The sequence below is a fragment of the Rhamphochromis longiceps genome, linkage group LG15 (genome assembly GCF_057381845.1).
Source record: "Rhamphochromis longiceps isolate RC_006_pf linkage group LG15, R_longiceps_female_GT1.1, whole genome shotgun sequence".
NCBI classification, from domain to species: Eukaryota; Metazoa; Chordata; class Actinopteri; order Cichliformes; family Cichlidae; genus Rhamphochromis; species Rhamphochromis longiceps.
This window is the reverse complement of record NC_140571.1, coordinates 23380432-23403173: the sequence shown is the minus strand read 5'-3', so window position 1 is coordinate 23403173 and position 22742 is coordinate 23380432. Positions and strand designations below refer to the sequence as shown.

The window sequence follows — 22742 nt, the reverse complement described above, 5'->3', positions numbered from 1 at the left end:
GTCCTCTCCCTGCTCAATAACTAAGATAGAGCAGATATTTTCCATCATGAAAGATAAAATAGGGAATGTGCAGCACATGTCACCAGTGCTAGCATTTAGGAAAAAGATAAGATAACCTTTATTAGTCCCACGCGTGGGAAATTTGTTTTGTTACAGCAGTGGACAGTGCAAAGTTACATAGAAAAATTAGAAGAAAAAGAACCCACTGGAATAAGATATCAATAAGATACTGTGCAGAACTGTACATAGTAGAATAAAATAAAATAAAATAAAATACTACATACAATAGAATAAAATAAAATACAAATGCTACATACAATTGAGTATAATACAACGATGCCAGGAAAGAGTACTGCACAAAAACAACCAACAAAACCCATTAAATGTATGGGTGGTCCCATTTAACCTTTTCTTTCCTGTCTCTTTTTTTGTATGTATTTTTTGTGAAGGGGAAGTGGTTTGGTGAGGATATGCAGAGCTGTGCAGGTTTAACCCTCTAATGCTGACCACATGCATATCATGCACTTCTTCTTTCTGTGAACTTCTCATGAAGACAGCTGGTGACAAATGTCTGTTTGCTGTTATTTTTTCTTGAATTTACTGTCCTTAAGAATTTAAGAAAAGAACCATAAAGTTTGGTGTACAATCAGCGATTAATCATAAATTAAAAATCAGAAAAGAAAACAGTTTACTTATACTTCACACTTACTGCTTACTACTAAATGTCAGCCTAATGAAAAGTCTAACATTTACACAGTTCTGTTTTTAGTGCAAATTGCTCCAGAATTAAACAGTTGTAGGGAGATCGCTACTGTGATAGTTTTTAATGTTAATCTTAGTGCAGCGTTTCATTAATGTATTTATATGAACATGCAGAATATTTTCATTTATCTAACACTGTCATATGTGAGTCTGAATATTTGCTGTCACCTGCTAACCATGCTGTTCCATCACATACTTTGTCTGTGCATAGACCAAAGTGTACTTTAACTCATACATTTATTTCACTATATTGACTCCAATAATCACAGGATATCATTGAAAGCACTGCTGCAGTGTTGGTGTATTTATAGCAAAAAGTTTAGCATGCATTAAAAAGCTCAGATTCTTCTTACTGTACCATGAAGGTGGAAAGCAGGTCAGCACGGCATAGTAAGACACATCACCAGAGCCCTGAAATACTAACTACTATTTAAGGATTCTGGTTAACACAAAGTAGGCATGTGCAATCAGACATGTTATTTTCACTAGTACACTATTTGTAACTTTGTGTTTTGTGTTGGTTTAGTTTTTTGTTTACTTGTTTTTATATTCTACTTAAAAACGGTTTTGTAAATGACCTAAATCGATTTAAGAAACCTTAAGGTGAATTTTAATGTAATAATATTCACCGTAATAATGTTCACCTTGTTCAAAGTAATCCACTGAATCTATGAGCACATGCAGTGGTATGAAAAAGTAATCCTGCAGTCTTTGTATTCTCAAGTAAACATAATCACATAACTTGATGTTTGACTAATCTATCTATCTATCTATCTATCTATCTATCTATCTATCTATCTATCTATCTATCTATCTATCTATCTATCTATCTATCTATCTATCTATCTATCTATCTATCTATCTATCTATCTATCTAGTTAAAAAACTTAGCGTGAGTAACATCCTATTTCTTTGGGTAATTGATGGTGGAGTAGAGGTTGTTGGGATCAGGGGAAATTCCAGCAGGTGAAGAGGAAGCTTTCACAGTGCTGTAGGTCACAGTGTCACCATCATCATCATCATGATCACCACGGGACTTTAAGAAAATAATACAAAAATGTCTTAAAGACATAACCTGACAGGAGCTTTGAAAATGGTGAAGTTATTACTAACACCATCTGTATGAATATCAAATTCTTACCCTGGATTTATTCTTGGACTTCTTGGTGAAACTGATGGAGACGTAGGAAACACCATCATCAGCATCAGCCTGCACAGTGAATACAACACAATGACTGCTCAGTAATATGTGGATTTATAATGAGTCTGTTTCACATCTGTTTAGGTAAGTTCAGCATCAGGTCTTCATCACATCACAGTTTCTGCTCTTCTCTGTTGAAACTAACTTTGTACTGGGAGTAGTGTGTGATCTCACCATGTCCTGACTGGATCCTGGACCAGACTGAGTATCTGCAGGGTTTAAGCTCAGTCCCTGAAAAAATACAGTTTTATTTTTAAAATCGGCTCAGTGTAAACAACAAATTTAATCTAAAGAATATTTAATCAATGAATTCAATGTATTTCTCAGTCCTTGTTTCTTCCTTTGAACCTTTGAACCTTTATGTCACTGAACTTATCGTTGAAAATCATTTCACTAGCTGGGCCCACGCCCTCATTTTAGGTTTGACAGTGTTTTAGTGGTTTGGGGAAGGCCTCAAAGGGGACTGGCGGTGGCTGCCAGGGCTGGCAGATCCCAATGTACGAAACAGAAGTAAAGAAGTTAAAGAATTGAAAAGGGGAGGGACGGTGGGGCACGTAAATGAGAACGAGCAGCCTGTAGAACTGGGGGAACCCATATATATACATGAGAACCAGAAGGAGCATGTTGGGAGGCATGGTCCCACTCCTGAAATACCAATATTTAATCTCCAATTATAGGCTCAGTCTGGTATGAAACTATAGAGTTAATAGATGATGATATAGATGACATGGCTGAATTTGAACTCACCGTGTTGTTGCCACATTGTGTTTTAGTTTCTGAAAAGAGAAAAAAAGATGAGTTTACTTATGAGTCAACTTATCATAAACTTTAATCTGTGAATGTTTTCACCTTTAATTTTCTTCCATCTGATGATCACCACAACAATGATTAACAGTGTTACTAAACCCACAGGAATGATGATAAACTCTGACCAAACTGGAGAGATTATTAAACATGTTAAACATTGAATTTTTCCACACATAGTAAACTTGTTGTCTAAGAACCAGACAACCAAAAAGAGGGATTCAGTTTCTACCTCCTGATGTCTTTACTTCCTCTCTTGTTGTCCATATGTTTGTTATTTTCATGGCTACTTTAATTGTTGATGTTGTGGATTTTGTTGTCGATGATGTTTTTGTGGTGAACTCCACTGTTGTTGATTTTGTCGTTTTCACATCTTCACCTAAAGAAAAACAATAACATCATTAAAGACACTGACAGTAAGAAAAGACTTGAAAGTAAGTGAACAACAGCAGAGAGGAAACAGTGGTGAGATGTTTAACAGTCTAACAAGTCTCATTTTTGATGATGTCTCATGTCTGAGGATATGTTCTCTTTATCTTCATACAGACACTCAACTGTGAGTCTACAGTGTTCATACGTCAACACAGAGCTGTTCAAGATGCTTTATCATTGTTCTCATGTACACACACTGGTGAAGATGGAGATATTGTAAGAGAAAAGCAACAATAGAAAAATGAACTTCATCACTGTGATCATAATTATTGTGGTGTTTCAGTTTGTTGTTCTAACAGGACAGTTTGAGCTGAAAACATTAAGATGTAAATACTCACTGTTAATAACAGACAGATCAATCTCAGAGTCTGAACCTTCTTGTGATCCTCCTTTTGTTTTGAACTGTCTGCAGGTGTAACGACCAACATCCTGATCTGTGACCTTCTTTATAACCAGAGAACAGTTTGCAGAAAGACTCAGTCTGTCTGATTTAGGTTTGACTTCTTTAATCTGCCCAAACTCAAAGAGTGATACTGTGGTGCCTGAATCACTGAAGATCCAGGTAGTACTGTTACAGTTATGCTGACCTTGTATCACATTTTTACAAGGCAGAGTAACATCATGTCCACGTCCAGCAGTGACAGTTTGATGTTGCTCAGTTGTTCCTGTTGAGAAAAAGAGAGAGAGAGAAATGTGAAACATCACATATGTTATGAATATGAGTGTTATGTTTATAATGTGAAGTTTATTTTAAATATAACACAAGTTTAAGATTCAACTTTAGTTTCCAAGAGTCAGCTAAAGTCAAAAAGTTAATCATGGCTTTCTCAGTTAAAGGAAGAATAAATAACACTTGTGATAATAATGCAGTTTATTAATTGAATGTGTTTCTATGTACACTTACCTTTAAACTGAAGCATCAGCATCAGTAATGAAGACATTTGAATCCATGTGAATGCAGCCATCGTGCTTCTCTGTCTCTCTCAGTCTCTGTTCTTGCTCTCAGAGATGAATACAGCATCAACTTCCTGCTCACTTCCTCATAGTGACATCACTCCTTTACTCTCCTCTTACTGAATCTGTATGATACAGATCTGAACTCATCTGTATCTGTCTCTCTGTCTTAATGTAGATATCAAATTTGCTGAATCCTTTTTAACATTTAATAACTTTTATACTTAATCTCTTTTGCAAACTCCCCTGTTTTTCCTTTAAAGGACTGTTCAACAGTGGAAAATGTCTTGATCATTAAAAGAACACAGGAAGTTAAATGTGTGAAGACTGTTAGATGAGGTGAGTGTTTACATTAACGCAGCTCTTCTGTACATTGTGTTTCTTATTAGAAAATAGGTTTATGATGATGTTTGTCTGCACACATGAAATAGGGTGAAGACTCAAATTATTTACACACTAGAATCTGAGTCTTAATGATTGCAATGAAACATGCTAACACTGCCACAGTGAGCGCTGTTAGCAGCTTGATAAGAACACAGATCAGATGTGTTAGTGGTCTGAGACCTGTTTGTTCCTCTTTGAACCTCTGAAGTCATTCATTCTGAGAAGTGAAGGGGAAGTGTTTGGTGAGAATGTGGGTACAACAGCAGCAGAGCTCTGGAGGTTTCATGATGACCAGATGAACCTCTGACAGATAAATGGTTAACACATCGATGAACGTGACACTAAACTGTCTTTAGGATTCACAGCAGTTTCTACACACAGCAGGTCCATATTATTTTTTTAATGTTGTGTAAGTATAATTCAGAAGAATAATATTAACAATGAAAGCAGATGTTTGCACATGTTTGGAAATGTTATAATACAAGTTCAGTACAAACAGAGCTGTTCGAACCAGCAGAGTAAAAGTTTAATACTGAATATGAAAGAAGAGGAAGTCAAACTGGAGACAATAACAGACGGTAGATTGTACTGTGGTCTGTGGTGGAGGGATCAGGTGTGTGTGAGGTGTGAGATGGAGAGAGTTTAAAAACACACAAAGTTGTCCACAAACATATTTACATTTATTCTTATTATCGTGCAGCAAAAAAGCAAAAAGTTTTAATTTGGATCATTAGATCTGTTACTGTTATTAAATCCCATTAAAATTAACCTCAGGAATAAAAATAAAGTATGAAGACTAACAATCAAATAACACAAAATTTAAACAGCAATGAATAAGCTGTCATTTTTAACTCAGTGGGTAACCTTTAATAAAAATCATCAACAGCAAATTTAAACAAACAAAAGATTCAGTTTATCATAATTAAATAAAGGATAAATAATTGTTGTACGGTATTTTACTTGTTAGATCAATCTAAATGTACATGAAAAAGTTTTTAGCTAAATATGAGATAAAATCAAAATGTAATTTTTGTTTCCTTTATTTAAACCTGTCTTGTCCAACAGCATTCACAATCAGAAACATGATCTGAATGCTCTGTTGTACCAACACATTTGCTTGCCAGGAGCTATATGAATTTTGTATAGGTTTCTTATCTTAGTCTTTCTTTTTATTCTACTTGATTTATTCATTTTCATTGTTATTCACATTAACTTATGTGTAATTGATCAATACCAGAGCTGACAGGTAGGGAGAGGTAAGAATGGGAAGAGAGGAGAAAGGGAAAAAAGAAAAACAGAGAAAAATTGAGAGAAGACAAAACCAAAAGGACACAGCACACATAGTTCAACTCAACAGATCACCACCTGTTGCACCTGTAAGAAAAACATACAAAAAACAAACAGCACCTCAGAAAAATGCACAATCTTGCATGTCTGTGTTTATATGAAAGAGAAACACACAGTTTAGTTGGGCCCTCCACCCCAAGACTACTGCAGACCCAAGCCCACACGTCCAGATGACAACCGTGTGCTGACACAAGTAGAAGGAGAAACGAATGACAAGGGAGGCCCAGAAAGAGCTCCCATGGTGAACGTTTAAGAGCCAGAACCATCCAAGCATGAGCTCAGGACTGTTCTCATGGGCAATGACCAGAAGGGAGTGGAAGGGAGGAGCAACCCTCACCTTCTATAACCATGTCCCACAGTGGTCAAGGCTCAGCAAGTCTCAGACAAAGACCCAGTCACACACACAGACACACAGTGTTTTCAACAGCAATGGGCTAATTTATGTGATGAGATGATGTTTGAGTTGTTGATCAGTGGAGTCTGACAGAAGCAGAAGAGTCTCCAATATTTTCATAGTTCACTCCATCTTCACCCTCATCATTATGCTCCTGTGGAAAACAACACAACACACTTTAGATTCTCTCTGATATTGTCACGTCTGATGAGGCAGATGGCCTGAAGAGGAGAGAACGTGGACCCAAATGCAGACACAGAGATGCAGGAGAATGTTTAACAAAAAGTGAGCCTTTATTGTGGGCTGCAAAAAACACCAAAACAAAAGGCGATCAGAGACTGTGAAAAACTAACTAAAACCTGAACTGGGAAAAACTAGAAATAAATATAAAGAATCTAAACCTGAGAATAAAGCCTGAATATGAAACAAGGAAATCTGAGATGAGGGCCAATGAAAACAGAAATAGCAGAAGGAGAAACACAGACGACCCAGCAACAAACAGAGGAACACAAAGGTAACGAAGGAATGAGACACAGGAGGAAAACACAGCTGGAGAAACCACACGCAACGAGACCCGGAAGAAGGAAAACGGAAAAAACTAAGACAGCACACAAGACTGTCAAAGTCAAACAAGAAGACACAGACTTTACACTGAAACAAGGAGACACGACTGACAGGGGAGACAAAGGACACATGGATCACAGGAAGAGCGCAGAAACCAAGAGACTAAAAATTCTAAATAATAATGAAAACAAAGACTATTAATGATTCAAAACACAAAACACTGGGTCCCCCCCACAGGACCGTGACAGATATTCATACTTTGTGATATTATTTTGCTCATTCGTCTGATGTTTTCACTCTTGATTTTTTTTAGATTCCTTATGATTACAGTTAAGTTTCAGTTGAACATGGTCAGCACAGTATATTCTTATCTTTCATTATTTTCTATCTTTGTATATCAACCGTGTCAAACAGGAACAGACACCACAAAGAGATTTTGCTCTATAAAGTTAGAGAGGACTATTGAGTGTTTAAACTCACAGTGGTTTTCTCCAACTGTGTTTTACTTACTGAAAAGACAAAATAATAAAAACAAGAGTACAGTAAACAGTTAAACTCAAAGCTTTTTATGTGTAAAAGTTTCATCTGTGAATTTTTTCACCGTTACATTTTATCCACATGTTGACTGTAACAGCAGATATTAAGAGAGCTGCTAAACCCACAGACACGATGATGCATCTCAGCAAATACAGAAAATCTGAAAAGACAGAAACAACTTTGATCACCACAACAGTTATTAAGAGCACCGCTAAACCCACAGAAACAATGATAAACCCTGAGGGAACTGGAGAAATTATTAAAACATGTTAAACATGATACTGAATTTCTCCACACATAGTCAAGTCTCAGTCTGACATCGAAAAAAGAGGGATTCCGTTTCTACCTCCAGATGGAATATTTGATGCTGTTGTCAGTGTCCCTTCTGATTTCTTTAATTCCTCTCTTGTTGTCCATGTGTTTATTTTCACGGTTGGTTTAATTGTTGATGTTGTGGATTTTGTTGTCAGTGATGTTTTTGTGGTGAACTTCACTGTTGTTGATTTTGTCGTTTTCACATCTTCACCTAAAGAAATACAATAACATCATTAAAGACACTGACAGTAAGAAAAGACTTGAAAGTAAGTGAACAACAACAGAGAGGAAACAGTGGTGAGATGTTTAACAGTCTAACAAGTCTCATTTTTGATGATGTCTCATGTCTGAGGATATGTTCTCTTTATCTTCATACAGACACTCAACTGTGAGTCTACAGTGTTCATATGTCAACACAGAGCTGTTCAAGATGCTTTATCATTGTTCTCATGTACACACACTGGTGAAGATGGAGATATTGTAAGAGAAAAGCAACAATAGAAAAATGAACTTCATCACTGTGATCATAATTATTGTGGTGTTTCAGTTTGTTGTTCTAACAGGACAGTTTGAGCTGAAAACATTAAGATGTAAATACTCACTGTTAATAACAGACAGATCAATCATAAAGTCTGAACCTTCTTGTGATCCTCCTTTTGTTTTGAACTGTCTGCAGGTGTAACGACCAACATCCTGATCTGTGACCTTCTTTATAACCAGAGAACAGTTTGCAGAAAGACTCAGTCTGTCTGATTCAGGTTTGGCTTCTTTATTCTGCCCAAAGTCAAAGAGTGATACTGTGGTGCCTGAATTACTGAAGATCCAGGTAGTACTGATACAGTTATGCTGACCTTGTATCACATTTTTACAAGGCAGAGTAACATCATGTCCATGTCCAGCTGTGACAGTTTGAACAGTTTGATGTTGCTCAGTTGTTCCTATTGAGAAAAAGAGAGAGAGAGAGAAATGTGAAACATCAAATATGTTATGAATATGAGTGTGATGTTTATAGTGTGAAGTTTATTTTAAAATAAAATAAAAGTTTCAGTTTCTTAGTTTTACTTTAAGTCAGCTAAAGTCAAAAAGTTAAAAGTTAACCATGGCTTTCTCAGTTAAAGGAAGAATAAATAACACTTGTGATAATAATGCAGTTTATTAATTGAATGTGTTTCTATGTACACTTACCTTTAAACTGAAGCATCAGTATCAGTAATGAAGACATTTGAATCCATGTGAATGCAGCCATCGTGCTTCTCTGTCTCTCTCAGTCTCTGTTCTTGCTCTCAGAGATGAACACAGCATCAACTTCCTGCTCACTTCCTCATAGTGACATCACTCCTTTTCTCTCCTCTTGCTGAATTATTTCAGTTCATAGATTTTAAGCATCCTCACCTCTCTCTCAATATGAAAGAAGTAAAAACCTTTTAAATATTTAAATATTCGTATTTTAATGCATTTTGCAAACTCACTTATAGTGCCTTTAATGGACGGTGCAACAATGGAAAATGATCAATAATAGAATAGAAGAAGTTAAATGTGTGAAAATAATTAGTTGAGATGTGTCTATTTTTGCAGCTTTTGTTGACGGTTTATTGTTTAAAATTGTGTTTATGGCGGTTCTTGTCCACATGTGAAAGAGATCAAAACTCTTCACACTATTGCAGATAATTTTGTATTATTTTTTCATTTTAATAAAATTTGAAATCATATGGTAGGAACACCCTGCAATAGACTGGCAACATATTTATTAACATACAGGGAACACAGAGAGAAGTAGTTACAGAAAATATTGTAATTGTAATAAGGAGCATAACATCAGTTACTGTCTGTAATCATCTTTTGAACTGAGCTCAAACCTGAAGAAGTACAAAAGAGGAGAGATAAAACTTCAAATACATAGATGACACAATTAAAACAACCAGTGATTTTGATCTGTCTGTTGCATTTAATTGTAATAGTAAAAATCTGAAACTGCATCTTTAAGAAAAATGAAGAAAAAAAAGTGTGAGTCTTAATCCGTGCTCACCTATTCTCAATGCAGCTGTAGTTTCATAATAATTTCAGTTAACAGCATTCAATTTTTGGAACCAAGCTCAATTTTCTTCCAAGATTTTTGGGACCAGATAAAAAGATGTGACCACTGATGTGATCAGACTTCTGCATTTGACAACAAGTGCGCTCGAAGCTCAATATCAAAGAAGTAAATTATCAAACAAGTAAGTGACTGAGACAGGACTCATTGCTAACACATACTTAGATCACGCCTGATTCTTCTGGCTTTACTACAGCACAAGACGCTTTAACACCCCACACACACAATGTACATTCTCATATTTTGAACTGTAAATTTCCACATTGTTTTATTTTATTTTTTTATATAATGTATATAATTCACTTGCTTACTGCACACAATGTCCTCTTTGTATATATTCACTCACTGTATATAATGTTCTCTCATAGTTTATTATTAGAAAACAGGTTCATAACTATGTTTTCCTGAACACATGATAAGAGGTTAAGATTCAACCTCTACTCACCTGAATTTGATCCAAGTTTTTACGATAAAACATGATGATACTGCAGCAGTAAACACTATTAGCAGCTACAAAAGAAAACTAAATGAGATGTGTTAGTGGTTTGAGACCTGTTGGTTCTCATTGCACCTCTTTTTGTTTTCTGAGAAGTGAAGGGGAAGTGCTTTGGTGAGAATGTGGGTACAACAGCAACAGAGCTCTGAAGGTTTCATGATGACCAGATGAACTTCTGACAGATAAATGGTTAACACATCCAGGTGTGTGAGACTGAACTGTGTCGAGGTTTCACACCATTCTCAACCTATAGTAGATCATTTTATCTTGTTTTTTTATGCTGTCTGAGTATAATTTGAAATCCTATAACAGCTGAAATGTAAGCAGAGCCATTCATGCGTTATTTAGAAAAAGGTGTTAAGGGTACAGTAAGAATAGAACTGATCAATCCATTAATTAAATCTTTGAAATTGAAGATGAAAGAACCGGAAGTTAAGCTGGACAAAAAAAATAAATGCTAGCTGCTACTTTAGTCTTAGGTGTCAGGAGACAGAGCAAAAAGTGCAATAAAAAAACATAATATGTAGTATAACATTAATTACTGTCACTGATGTCCTCCCCCTGCTCAGTAACTGATAGAGCACATATTATCCATCATAAAAGAAAAAAATAGGGAATGGGCAGCACAGGTCACCGGTGATAGCAATTGGGAAAAAAACAAAAAACATATTAGCAATTATTGGTGGTCTCACTCCATCTTTTCTTTCCTCTCCCCCCCCCCCCCTTTTTTTTTTTAAAGTAATTATTTGTGAAAGGGAAGTAGTTTGGTGAGGATATGCAGAGCTGTGGAGGTTTAACCCTCTAAAGCTGACCACATACATATCACACACACAGTTCTTCTTCCTGTGAACGTCTCATGAAGACAACTGGTGACAAATGTCTGTTTTTGTGCAATTCACTGTCCTTAAGAATTTAAGAAACTGGGAGGAAAGATCCATAAAATTTGGTTAAACTATTGCTACTGTGATAGTTTTAAATATTAATTAAAAACGATCTTAATCTATAAAACTATAGGTTTAATTATATTAAACAATATTAATCTCAAAGTAGTGCAGTGTTTTGTTATATTTGTTTATATGAACATGCAGGATTTTCTCATTTGTCTAACACTGACATCTGGGGCGACCGTGGTTCAGGGGATTTGGAAGCTCATCTTGTAACTGGAACGTTGCTGGTTTGATCGCCAGCTCTATCTGTCATGGTTGTTGTGTCCTCGGGCAAGACACTTCACCTACCGCCTACTGGTGTTGGCCAGAGGGGCCGATGGCGCGATATGGCAGCCTCGCTTCTGTCAGTCTTCCCCAGGGCAGCTGTGGCTACAACTGTAGCTAGCCTCCACCAGTGTGTGAATGTGAGAGTGAATGAATAGTGGAATTGTACAGCGCTTTGAGGGTCTCGAAAAGCGCTATATAAATCCAATCCATTATTATTATGTGTGAGTCTGAACAATTGCTGTTTGCCCTGTAACCATGCTGTTGTTTCTATCACATACTCTGTGCATAGACCAACAAGTACTCTTACCCATACACTTATGTCATGGTATTGACTCCAATAATCGCAGGATATCACTGAAAGCACTGATTCAGTGTTGGCATATAACAAAAAGTTTAGCATGCATTCAAAGGCTCAGATTCTGCTTACTGTACCATGAAGGTGGAAAACAGGTCAGCACAGCATAGTAAGAAATCCTCATCAGAGCCCTGAAACAGCAACTACTATTTAAGGATTCTGGATAACACTGAAGTTAATCCCAAAAAAAAAAACGAGGCATGTGCAAATACACACACACACACACACACACACACATACACACATACACACACACACACATACACACATACATACATATATATACATATGTGTGTGTGTGTAAAAAAAAATTCCCCACTCGCCCTTGTAGGCGGTCAATCCTTCAAGCTCGGGTCCTCTACCAGAGGCCTGAGAGCTTGAGGGTCCTGCGCAGTATCTTAGCTGTTCCCAGGACTGCGCTCTTCTGGACAGAGATCTCCGATGTTGTTCCCGGGATCTGCTGGAGCCACTCGCCTAGCTTGGGAGTCACCGCACCTAGTGCTCTGATTACCACTGGGACCACCGACACCTTCACCCTCCACATCCTCTCGAGCTCTTCTCTGAGCCCTTGGTATTTCTCCAGCTTCTCGTGTTCCTTCTTCCTGATGTTGCTGTCATTCGGAACCGCTACATTGATCACTACGGCCGTCTTCTTCTGTTTGTCTACCACCACTATGTCCGGTTGGTTAGCCACCACCATTTTGTCCGTCTGTATCTGGAAGTTCCACAGGATCTTAGCTCGGTCATTCTCCACCACCCTTCGGGGCATCTCCCATTTTGACCTCAGGACTTCCGGGTTGTACTCGGCACAGATGTTCCTGTACACTATGCCGGCCACTTGATTATGGCGTTCCATGTATGCCTTGCCTGCTAGCATCTTGCACCCTGCTGTTATGTGCTGGATTGTCTCTGGAGCATCTTTACACAGCCTGCACCAGGGGTCTTGCCTGGTGTGATAGACCCCAGCCTCAATGGATCTTGTACTCAGAGCTTGTTCTTGTGCTGCCATGATTAGTGCCTCTGTGCTGTCTTTCAGTCCAGCTTTGTCCAGTCACTGGTAGGATTTCTGGATATCAGCCACCTCCTCTATCTGCCGGTGGTACATACCGTGCAGGGGCCTGTCCTTCCATGATGGTTCCTCGTCTCCCTCCTCTTTCTTAGGTTTCTGCTGCCTGAGGTATTCACTGAGCACTCGGTCAGTTGGGGCCATCTTCGTGATGTATTCGTGGATGTTCCTTGTCTCATCCTGGACTGTGGTGCTGACACTCACCAGCCTCCTTCCTTCCGCTTAGCGTACAGCCTCAGGGTGCTGGACTTGGGGTGAAACCCTCCATGCATGGTAAGGAGCTTTCTTTTCTTTATGTCAGTGGCTTCTATCTCCTCCTTTGGCCAGCCTATTACCCCATCAGGGTACCTGATCACGGGCAGGGCGTAGGTGTTGATAGCCCGGATCTTGTTCTTACCGTTCAGCTGACTCCTCAGGACTTGCCTGACCCTCTGCAGGTACTTGGTGGTTGCAGCCTTTCTAGCGGCCTCTTCATGATTCCCATTCGCCTGCGGGATCCCCAGGTACTTGTAACTGTCCTCTATGTCTGCAATGTTGCCTTCTGGTAGTTTGATCCCCTCCGTTCTGACTACCTTCCCTCTCTTTGTTATCATCCGACTACACTTCTCCAGTCCGAACGACATTCCAATGTCATTGCTGTATAGCCTGGTAGTGTGGATCAGTGAATCGATGTCTCGTTCACTCTTGGCATACAGCTTGATGTCATCCATGTACAGGAGGTGGCTGACAACTGCTCCGTTCCGTAGTCGGTATCCGTAGCCAGTCTTGTCAATTATCTCACTGAGGGGGTTCAGGCCTATGCAGAACAGCAGTGGGGACAGAGCATCTCCTTGGTAGATCCCGCACTTGATGGTGACTTGTGCTATGGGCTTGAGGTTGGCCTCCAGTGTTGTACGCCACATCCCCATTGAGTTCCTGATGAAGGCTCTTAGGGTCCCATTGATCTTGTACAATTCTAGGCATTCCAGGATCCAGGTGTGGGGCATTGAGTCATAGGCCTTCTTGTAATCAATCCAGGCAGTGCACAGGTTGGTCAGTCTGGTCCTGCAGTCTCGGCTGACTGCTTGGTCTGCCAGTAGCTGGTGTTTTGCACCTATGGTATTCTTGCCCATCCCTTTCTTTGCCCCGCTCATGTATTGACCCATGTGCCTGTTCATCTTAGTACCTGCATACAGCTGGATAGCGTATGCAGCTGTATGTAAGATTTTCATATTTTTAAAGATTGTGTATGATGATTATATATATATATATATATATATATATATATATATATATATATATATATATATATATATATATATATATATATATATATATCAGGAAGAAGGAACACGAGAAGCTGGAGAAATACCAAGGGCTCAGAGAAGAGCTCGAGAGGATGTGGAGGGTGAAGGTAACGGTGGTCCCCGTGGTAATCGGAGCACTAGGTGCGGTGACTCCCAAGCTAGGCGAGTGGCTCCAGCAGATCCCAGGAACAACATCGGAGATCTCTGTCCAGAAGAGCGCAGTCCTGGGAACAGCTAAGATACTGCGCAGGACCCTCAAGCTCCCAGGCCTCTGATAGAGGACCCGAGCTTGAAGGATAAACCGCCCGCAGGGGCGTGCTGGGTGTTTTTATATATATATATATATATATATATATATATATATATATATATATATATATATATATATATATATATATATATATATATATATATATATATATATATATATATATATATCCCTATTTTGGGGGAGCTTTAGGGTCCCTAATAATATATCAATCATAAAAGTTGACCCGTCTAGGCCTGGCCAGACCATAACATAAGGGATGATCCATCCCCTTCCGATCCCAAGTAGCACATCACGCAATTAATACTTTGACAGTGATTTATTTACAATGAGTAAATTTAGAAACAAAGGAAGGGAGCGAATTACAACTTTGGGGTGAACCCAAGGCCAAAACAACAAACAAAAGGGAGCCTATCTCAGGGATAAATCAAACTTACCTAATCAAAAGAATTAAACCAAACGACAATGATGGAAGATGAATCTACTAATGTGCTTAAGCTAAACAACACTGATGTTATTTATGTAAAAACATGTGAGGTGATGCAATAATTAATTCTGATTCAGTTCAAACTCATGCAACTTACTGAATGCTCTATCGCATACATATGTTTATGTAGCCGCTAAGACTGGTGGACCTAAATCTTCACCACCACCTCTTTATACATACAAGCGAAAAGGGGAGTGAGCAGGTCAGCACTCAGGGCACAGAAACTAAGATGGCTTCAAACACCATTTATTTCCATAAAATAAACACAGCCAGAGTCACAAATACAAGATAAAATTCCCCGTATACAATAAAAATAGTGTTGCAACCCGCTAAAAACCCTGCCGGCAGAAATAACTATACACTATTAAAACAAGGCTAAAACATGTTTTCCATATACTAAAATTACCCTCCCATAGTCCCATAATCCCACAGTCCAGCCACACATGGGCGAGTGGTCCTTATAAAAAAAGAGACAGGAGAGGAACTTCTCTTCCGGTATGATAAAACTCGTCAGCAGTAGACCAGGGAGGAGGCTCCTATCACAGACCTGTCTCCTCCTGACAGCGCGTCGCCGCACAGTCCCGCCCCACTCCACACCTGAACACGGCCTCCCTCGTCTCACCGTCAGATGCAGGCAGAAGGGCATCCCTGCCCTGTTGTACATTGCAGCCATCGCCACCCACTGTTGCTGTTCCTGTGTTGGGACTGGATCGCCGAACGACTCGCGGCACCCCACAGTCAGGCAGCAGTTCCTTCCACACACGTGCGGGCTTGTACGCGTTCCTTTTTCTCCTGCTCACCTTTCGTGCGTCACTCCTCTCTTTGTCTCTGCGCTCGCTATCCCCTTTAACAGGTCAACCTGGCGGCTGATAGGCGACCTTGGGGAACGCCCCCACCTCACAGGTGCCTACAATTGTCTGTTTAGTCCACAGTGGATTAAAGGAACATGGTACAACATTAACACACATAATATAAATATGAGGATAAAACCATGCCGTATAAATATAAATAAACATGCAATATAAATATCACAATAAAATCATGCAAATAAAATCAACACTATATACCAACACACAGATTGATAAAACATAAAAACACAAATTTCCACTGTGTGACATTTATATTACACCCAACATTACACCATACATGTTCCTTTAAAAAAGAACAAAGAAGTTACTCTGTCATCCCAACATTCATGCAGCATCCAGAAAAACAACTTGTAACCTTACATGAGCAGGTATCAAAATCCTACCTGGTCTTTGTTCTTGTTTGTGTGTGTGTGTGTGTGTGTGTGTGTGTGTGTGTGTGTGTGTGTGTGTGTGTGTGTGTGTGTGTGTGTGTTTGTGTGTGTGTGTGTGTGTGTGTGTGTGTGTGTGTGTGTGTGTGTGTGAAGCTGATGTTAGAACGAGGGTTGAAAAGCCCATCTTATCTGCTCTCATCTTATCTTTATCCATCCAGTGCTCACTATTGTTCCTTAGAGCACCCATTTTGCCTACCAAAATTTGTACTTATTTAAACACTTCTTTAAATAACAATATCATTCAGATATGCTTAATAGCCTGACACAACAGAAAAATCCAAAGAGTCATAAATCTGCCTGATAGCAGTTGGAAAATGGCTCTTCTACATCCTCCTCGTGTGACAGAAGATGGATTTATAACATTTTCCATGATCACAGTTCTTCCAGGCCTGGAGCAGGGTGTTGTTAGGGTAGTGAGTATCTCTATCTAAATCTAAAAAACTCTCCACCCAGAGCTCAACGTTAATCTTATGGCTTTAGACATCAGTAAACCACAACTGAACTGAAAAAATTATTAAAACATAACACTGAGTTTCTGCACACACACAGTCAAGCGTCAGTCTGACATTCTAGACTTGAAAATAAGAAAAATTCAGACTGTTCTAGTAGATTATTTAGTGCTGTCAGTGTCCCTTTTGATGTTTTTTTTCCTATTTTGTTGTCAATTTGTTTGTTAATTTTAATGTTGGTCTAATAGTTGATTTTGTGGATTCTGTTGATGATGTTCTTGTTGTCAAACAACATTAAAGTTACTAACAGTAAGAAAAGACTTGAAAGTAAGTTGACCTGAGGAGAGTTCATCGAGTCTCTCATCAAGTTGTTTGGCATTAACATCCCAGAAAAATACCCCATCAGCCTTCTTTCACCACACATCATAAGCACCATGCTGCGCTCTCTCGTCTTACGTCTTTCCAACCTTTTTCTCTCTCCTGCACCAGAAGGTGGCAGTGTTGCACTGAATTTATTTGTTGAGAGATGACAGGGAGAGGCCATGACAGGATCTCTGTGTGTTACGTGTAATTGTGGTTAATAACGCTTAAGTATAAAACTTCCATTGAAAGATATAAAATGAAACTAAAACGAACCATTAACACTGAATTGGTTCTTGGTTTTTGTTACATTTTTAAACTCTTTTTTTTTACATTACAGTTTTCTTACAATTTCTCTTTTTCTCTCTGGTTTTCAGCTTCAATAATGTTTTGGAGTGTGTGGGAGGGACTGAGGCTGGGAGTGGGAGGAGGAGCTTTGCAGCTGAGTCCTGGTTGTAATTTGCTTATAATTTGCCCAGATGTTACTACCTGCCCATCTTAACTGAACAACTTTCTAATGGATGTTTCAAGTGGATCTCCTAACAGCATGTACAGATTCTTATTTGCTCTTTCTTGTTATCACTCAACCTGGACTGGTTCAAAGAAGTTCACTTTTAACTAGCTTATTAGCATTCGTGCATTCTGCAGGATGCAGATTACATGAAAATTACAACCAGGACTCAGCCATGAAGCTCCTCTTCCCAGCACACGTCTAAACATTTACAAAGGGTTTAAAACTGGAAAGCAGAGCTCATGTTAAATCTGCTTCTATCTTTCTGAATTCATGAAAAAGATAAAAAGAGTTCAGTACAAACAGAGCTGCTTAAGAGTAAAGGTTTAATACTGAAGATGAAAGAACAGCAGGTCAAACTGGAGAGAATAATTGAGACTAGCTTGTAGTCTATTATTATTCAGATGTGTGAAGTGTCAGAAAGAGAGAGCTTGCTAACAAATAAAATCAGTTACAAATGCTTTAAAAAAATCATTCGTATTGTCATACAGCCAAAACAAAGTGTAACACTCAGTGGGCTGGCCTTGTTTTCTTGTTGCCTGTCTCTTTCAGATATCTGGTAGGTGGAGCTGACTCAATTATAGATGCAGCAAACCTGAGAAGGCCAGTCCCAGTGCATTATAAAGACACTTTGAATGAACCTCCGGCCTCCTTCGTCTGTGGCTCATTATGCTCCCCTGGTTATGTTTGGTTATGGCTGTTGTACCATTCAATCTGTGTTTGGATTTCTTTACTTTATCTCATTAAAATATCTTACAGCCTTTGTGGCCTCCCACCTACTTGTCACATCCTTTGAGCCGGGTTGTGACAAAAGTTATCGATAACATAAAAGTTATAACATTGAATATAACGTTGGTGTCACAAATAAAGATAAAGTGTAACAATCAAATGCATTAAAAAATAAATGTAAACACCAAAAAAGAAGCTGTTATTCTGATTATACTGGCCTCGCCTTTTCATGGCTGAAGCAGTTTCCTTTGTCATAACTCGACTTCTCAGTCAACCATCTGAATGCAACGTTCTCAGTCTGAGAGTCTTTTCTTTATGTAACTAACTGGATAAACTGTTTGAGACACACAAAGGTTTTGGATTCTAAATATGAGATAAAATCAAAATGTAAATATTTTAAACATCAGTGGATTCATTTCTGTGATCAGTTGATGTGGAAGTTGTTGATCAGTGGAGTCCGACAGAAGCAGAAGAGTCTCCAGTGTTTTCATAGTTCACTGTACCTTCATCTTCATCATTAGACACCTGTGGAAAACAGCGCATCACACCGTAGATTATCTCTCATATTCATACATTATGATACTTTTTTTCTGATATTTTCCATTTTCTGTTAATATTTTTGTTACATTTTTGAGATTTCTAAAGATAATGCAGTAGGTTCAAGAATGGTACATGTTTATGTTTGGAAAATCAATCATTCCCCCTTTTTTATTATTGTGACCTGTTATATACCTCATTATGTCAGTAGATGGTGCTGTTTAAGCCCTTCAGCTCAGAAATAAATGTGAATATAGGTTTAATTATCTGAATTCATTTAAATTTGGGGGGGTTTGGTAAGAATGCTTTAAATAACTTTATTTACTGTTGTTAGCGAAATGTATTTTTTTTTTTTAGAGTAATTGGGATTAATTTGATTTGTACTGTGTACATGAGTGAATGAGGGAATTGTAGCTCAGAAATAAAAGAGCTCCGGCTCAAGCAAGACACTAGCTTCGGTGTCCTCTCTGTTAACCCACAGTTTCTATATGAATGGCTTTGCAGTGCCCCTTAGTCTGTGTATCGCTTCCTGTTGGTCCAGATTTCCCCTGGGTCAGGCACAGTAACAGTAACAGAAATTAGACTATATTGAGTGTTCAGACTCACAGTTTTCTTCAGTCTGTGTTTTGTTTCCTGAAATGACAAAAAAAAAAATGCATACACCAAACAGTAAAACTCAAAGCTTTTTATGTATAAAGTTTCATCTGTGAATGTTCTCACCTTTAGTTTTTGTCCACATGTTGACTGTAACAGCAGATATTAAGAGTGCTGCTAAACCCACAGACACGATGATGCATCTCAGCAAATACAGACAATCTGAAAATAATACAAAAATGTTGGCGTCAAATTTTTGTTCAACTCAAAAGATTTCAAATGTGATAAAAACAGTCAGTTTTCTAACATGTAGTGATGATGTTTGAGTGTTTTTTTTAGACTGTGGAGTTTCTACAGTATTTATTCTTATAAGTTGAACGTGATACTGAATTTTCCCACAAAGATTCAACTGTCAGTCTGACATTCAGAGACAAATTCAGTCACTACCTGCTGCTGGATCATTTGATGTCTCTTCTAACGGTGTTGATGTTGTGGATTTTCTTGTCGATGATGTTTTTGTGGTGGAATTCACTGTTGTTGATTTTGTTGTTGCCGACTCTTCACCTAAAGAAATACAATAACATCATTAAACACACTGACAGTAAGAAAAGACTTGAAAGTAAGTGAACAACAACAGAGAGGAAACAGTGGTGAGATGTTTAACAGTCTAACAAGTCTCATGATGATGTCTCATGTCTGAGGATATGTTCTCTTTATCTTCATACAGACACTCAACTGTGAGTCTACAGTGTTCATATGTCAACACAGAGCTGTTCAAGATGCTTTATCATTGTTCTCATGTACACACACTGGTGAAGATGGAGATATTGTAAGAGAAAAGCAACAATAGAAAAATGAACTTCATCACTGTGATCATAATTATTGTGGTGTTTCAGTTTGTTGTTCTAACAGGACAGTTTGAGCTGAAAACATTAAGATGTAAATACTCACTGTTAATAACAGACAGATCAATGATAAAGTCTGAACCTTCTTGTGGTCCTGTTGCTGTTTTGAACTGTCTGCAGGTGTAACGACCAACATCCTGATCTGTGACCTTCTTTATAACCAGAGAACAGTTTGCAGAAAGACTCAGTCTGTCTGATTCAGGTTTGGCTTCTTTAATATGCCCAAACTCAAAGAGTGATACTGTGGTGCTTGAATCACTGAAGATCCAGGTAGTACTGATACAGTTATGCTGACCTTGTATCACATTTTTACAAGGCACAGTAACATCATGTCCACGTCCAGCTGTGACAGTTTGATGTTGCTCAGTTGTTCCTGTTGAGAAAAAGAGAGAGAGAGAAATGTGAAACATCAAATATGTTATGAATATGAGTGTTATGTTTATAATGTGAAGTTTATTTTAAATACAACACAAGTTTAAGTTTCAACTTTAGATTCCAAGAGTCAGCTAAAGTCAAAAAGTTAATCATGACTGTCTCAGTTAAAGGAAGAATAAAGAAGTAACACTTGTGATAATAATGCAGTTTATTAATTGAATGTGTTTCTATGCACACTTACCTTTAAACTGAAGCATCAGCATCAGTAATGAAGACATTTGAATCCATGTGAATGCAGCCATCGTGCTTCTCTGTCTCTCTCAGTCTCTGTTCTTGCTCTCAGAGATGAACACAGCATCAACTTCCTGCTCACTTCCTCATAGTGACATCACTCCTTTACTCTCCTCTTACTGAATTATTTCAGTTCATAGATTTTAAGCATCCTCACCTCTCTCTCAATATGAAAAAAGTAAAAACCTTTTAAATATTTAAATATTTGTATTTCTTTTTTCTTCTCTTGCTGAATTAATCCAGTTTCTAATGTTTAAGCATCTGTATCTCCCCTCTCTTAATGTTGATATCAAATGATTAACAATGTTTTAAATATTCAATTACTTTTACATCTAATCTGTAATTATATACTTTTTTTATATTTTAGTAACTTTTACATTTAAGCTTTAATTATATATAGTTTATTTATATCTTATAGTTACCAAGTTCAATTTGTAGCCTTCTAGCAGCAGCTTTGACAAGAACACAGATGAGATGTGTTAGTGGTCAGAGACCTGCTGCTTCCTCATTGCACCTCTGAAGTCATTTATTTCTGAGAAGTGAAGGGGAAGTGTTTGGTGAGAATGTGGGTACAACAGCAGCAGAGCTCTTGAGGTTTCATGATGACCAGATGAACCTCTGACAGATAAATGGTTAACACATCGATGAGGATTAGACTGAAGCGTCTTTAGGTTTCCCATCATTTTCAACAAATAGCAGATTATTTTATCTTGTTTTTTGATGTAATTTGAATAACAGGCACTAATTCTGCTGCAAAACAATCAATAATATTATTACATATATTTTCTGTTTATCTTTGGTTCAGTCTTATTATCATACAGCCAATACAAAGAGACATAATTAAAGATAAAATTTAAAAAATTGTAATATGCAGTATAACATCAGTTACTGTCACTTTTACACACATTTAGTAGTAATCTCTCCACAATTAAACCATCACTGTGGGAAGATCAAAACTGTCATGGTTAATGTGTTTGTATTAATCCTACGGTAGTGAAGTGTTAATTTATTTACTTCAGCAAGTAAAATATTTCCATTGGTGTGTCATATGTGGGTCTGTACATTTAATATGTCAGCTGACAACAATGCTGTCATTTCCTGTTTCTTTTAAAAGAGTTTAAAAACCTTTTTAAATAGATTTAATGAGCAAATATGTACTAGACCTCATATCGCTGGACAGAAATCTGTAGATGACACTTACTGCACTAAAGTTTCTCTCTGCGAAGTTTCTGCCCGACTGTGGTTGTTTCAGGTTTACTCAAAACATTTTGTTTATGGTTTCAAATTTACACCCTCTTTAATACTTTTAGAAGTTACTGGATAGTTGCATTTACCTGAAGAAAAAAGTAATTATGTTTATATTTCCAGACCAAAATGCACACAAAAGACTGACTGACTGATTAAAAAGAATTTATTTCTACTGATGAAATGTCCAAAATACAAAGTCCACTGATCGAATAAACAGATTTCAAAACCAACTGGGAAATCACCGGGAGGAAAAGAAACATTAAGGCAAAGACTGAAAGAAAGACAACACTACTTATAAACGAGGGTATCATAATTACAGGAAGTGAACACAGGTGGTTGATGAAATGTAAGTGAAAATAATCAAAGACAATTTAATTAGTAAAACTAAACACAAAGACAATAAAACAGGAAGTGAGAACCATAACTAAATGTGGAAAAAGACACACGAATGAACTTCACATAAGAAAATTGGCACAAGAATTTAT

At 37.8% G+C, this 22742-nt stretch overlaps 2 protein-coding genes and 1 long non-coding RNA gene across 3 annotated transcripts; 1 reads left to right on the top strand and 2 right to left on the bottom strand.

Moving 5' to 3' along the window:
• Window positions 1-1666: 1666 nt before the first annotated feature.
• On the bottom strand, window positions 1667-8940 carry LOC146652667 (uncharacterized). The gene is made up of 7 exons (XM_085382727.1): window positions 8880-8940; window positions 3538-3864; window positions 3000-3146; window positions 2813-2890; window positions 2711-2739; window positions 1904-1972; window positions 1667-1798 (listed from the first exon to the last, which is right to left on the bottom strand). The coding sequence occupies exons 1-7, from the start codon at window positions 8938-8940 to the stop codon at window positions 1667-1669; spliced, it is 843 nt and encodes a 280-aa protein (XP_085238853.1).
• On the top strand, window positions 4394-8445 carry LOC146652668 (uncharacterized). The gene is made up of 3 exons (XR_014907627.1): window positions 4394-4492; window positions 8073-8174; window positions 8371-8445. It is a non-coding gene; the product is annotated as an uncharacterized LOC146652668 (long non-coding RNA).
• Window positions 8941-15497: 6557 nt separating the features above from the next.
• Window positions 15498-21020, bottom strand: LOC146652666 (uncharacterized). The gene is made up of 7 exons (XM_085382726.1): window positions 20960-21020; window positions 20390-20716; window positions 19886-20002; window positions 19838-19847; window positions 19565-19641; window positions 19451-19477; window positions 15498-15802 (listed from the first exon to the last, which is right to left on the bottom strand). The coding sequence occupies exons 1-7, from the start codon at window positions 21018-21020 to the stop codon at window positions 15498-15500; spliced, it is 924 nt and encodes a 307-aa protein (XP_085238852.1).
• Between the last annotated feature and the right edge of the window lie 1722 nt (window positions 21021-22742).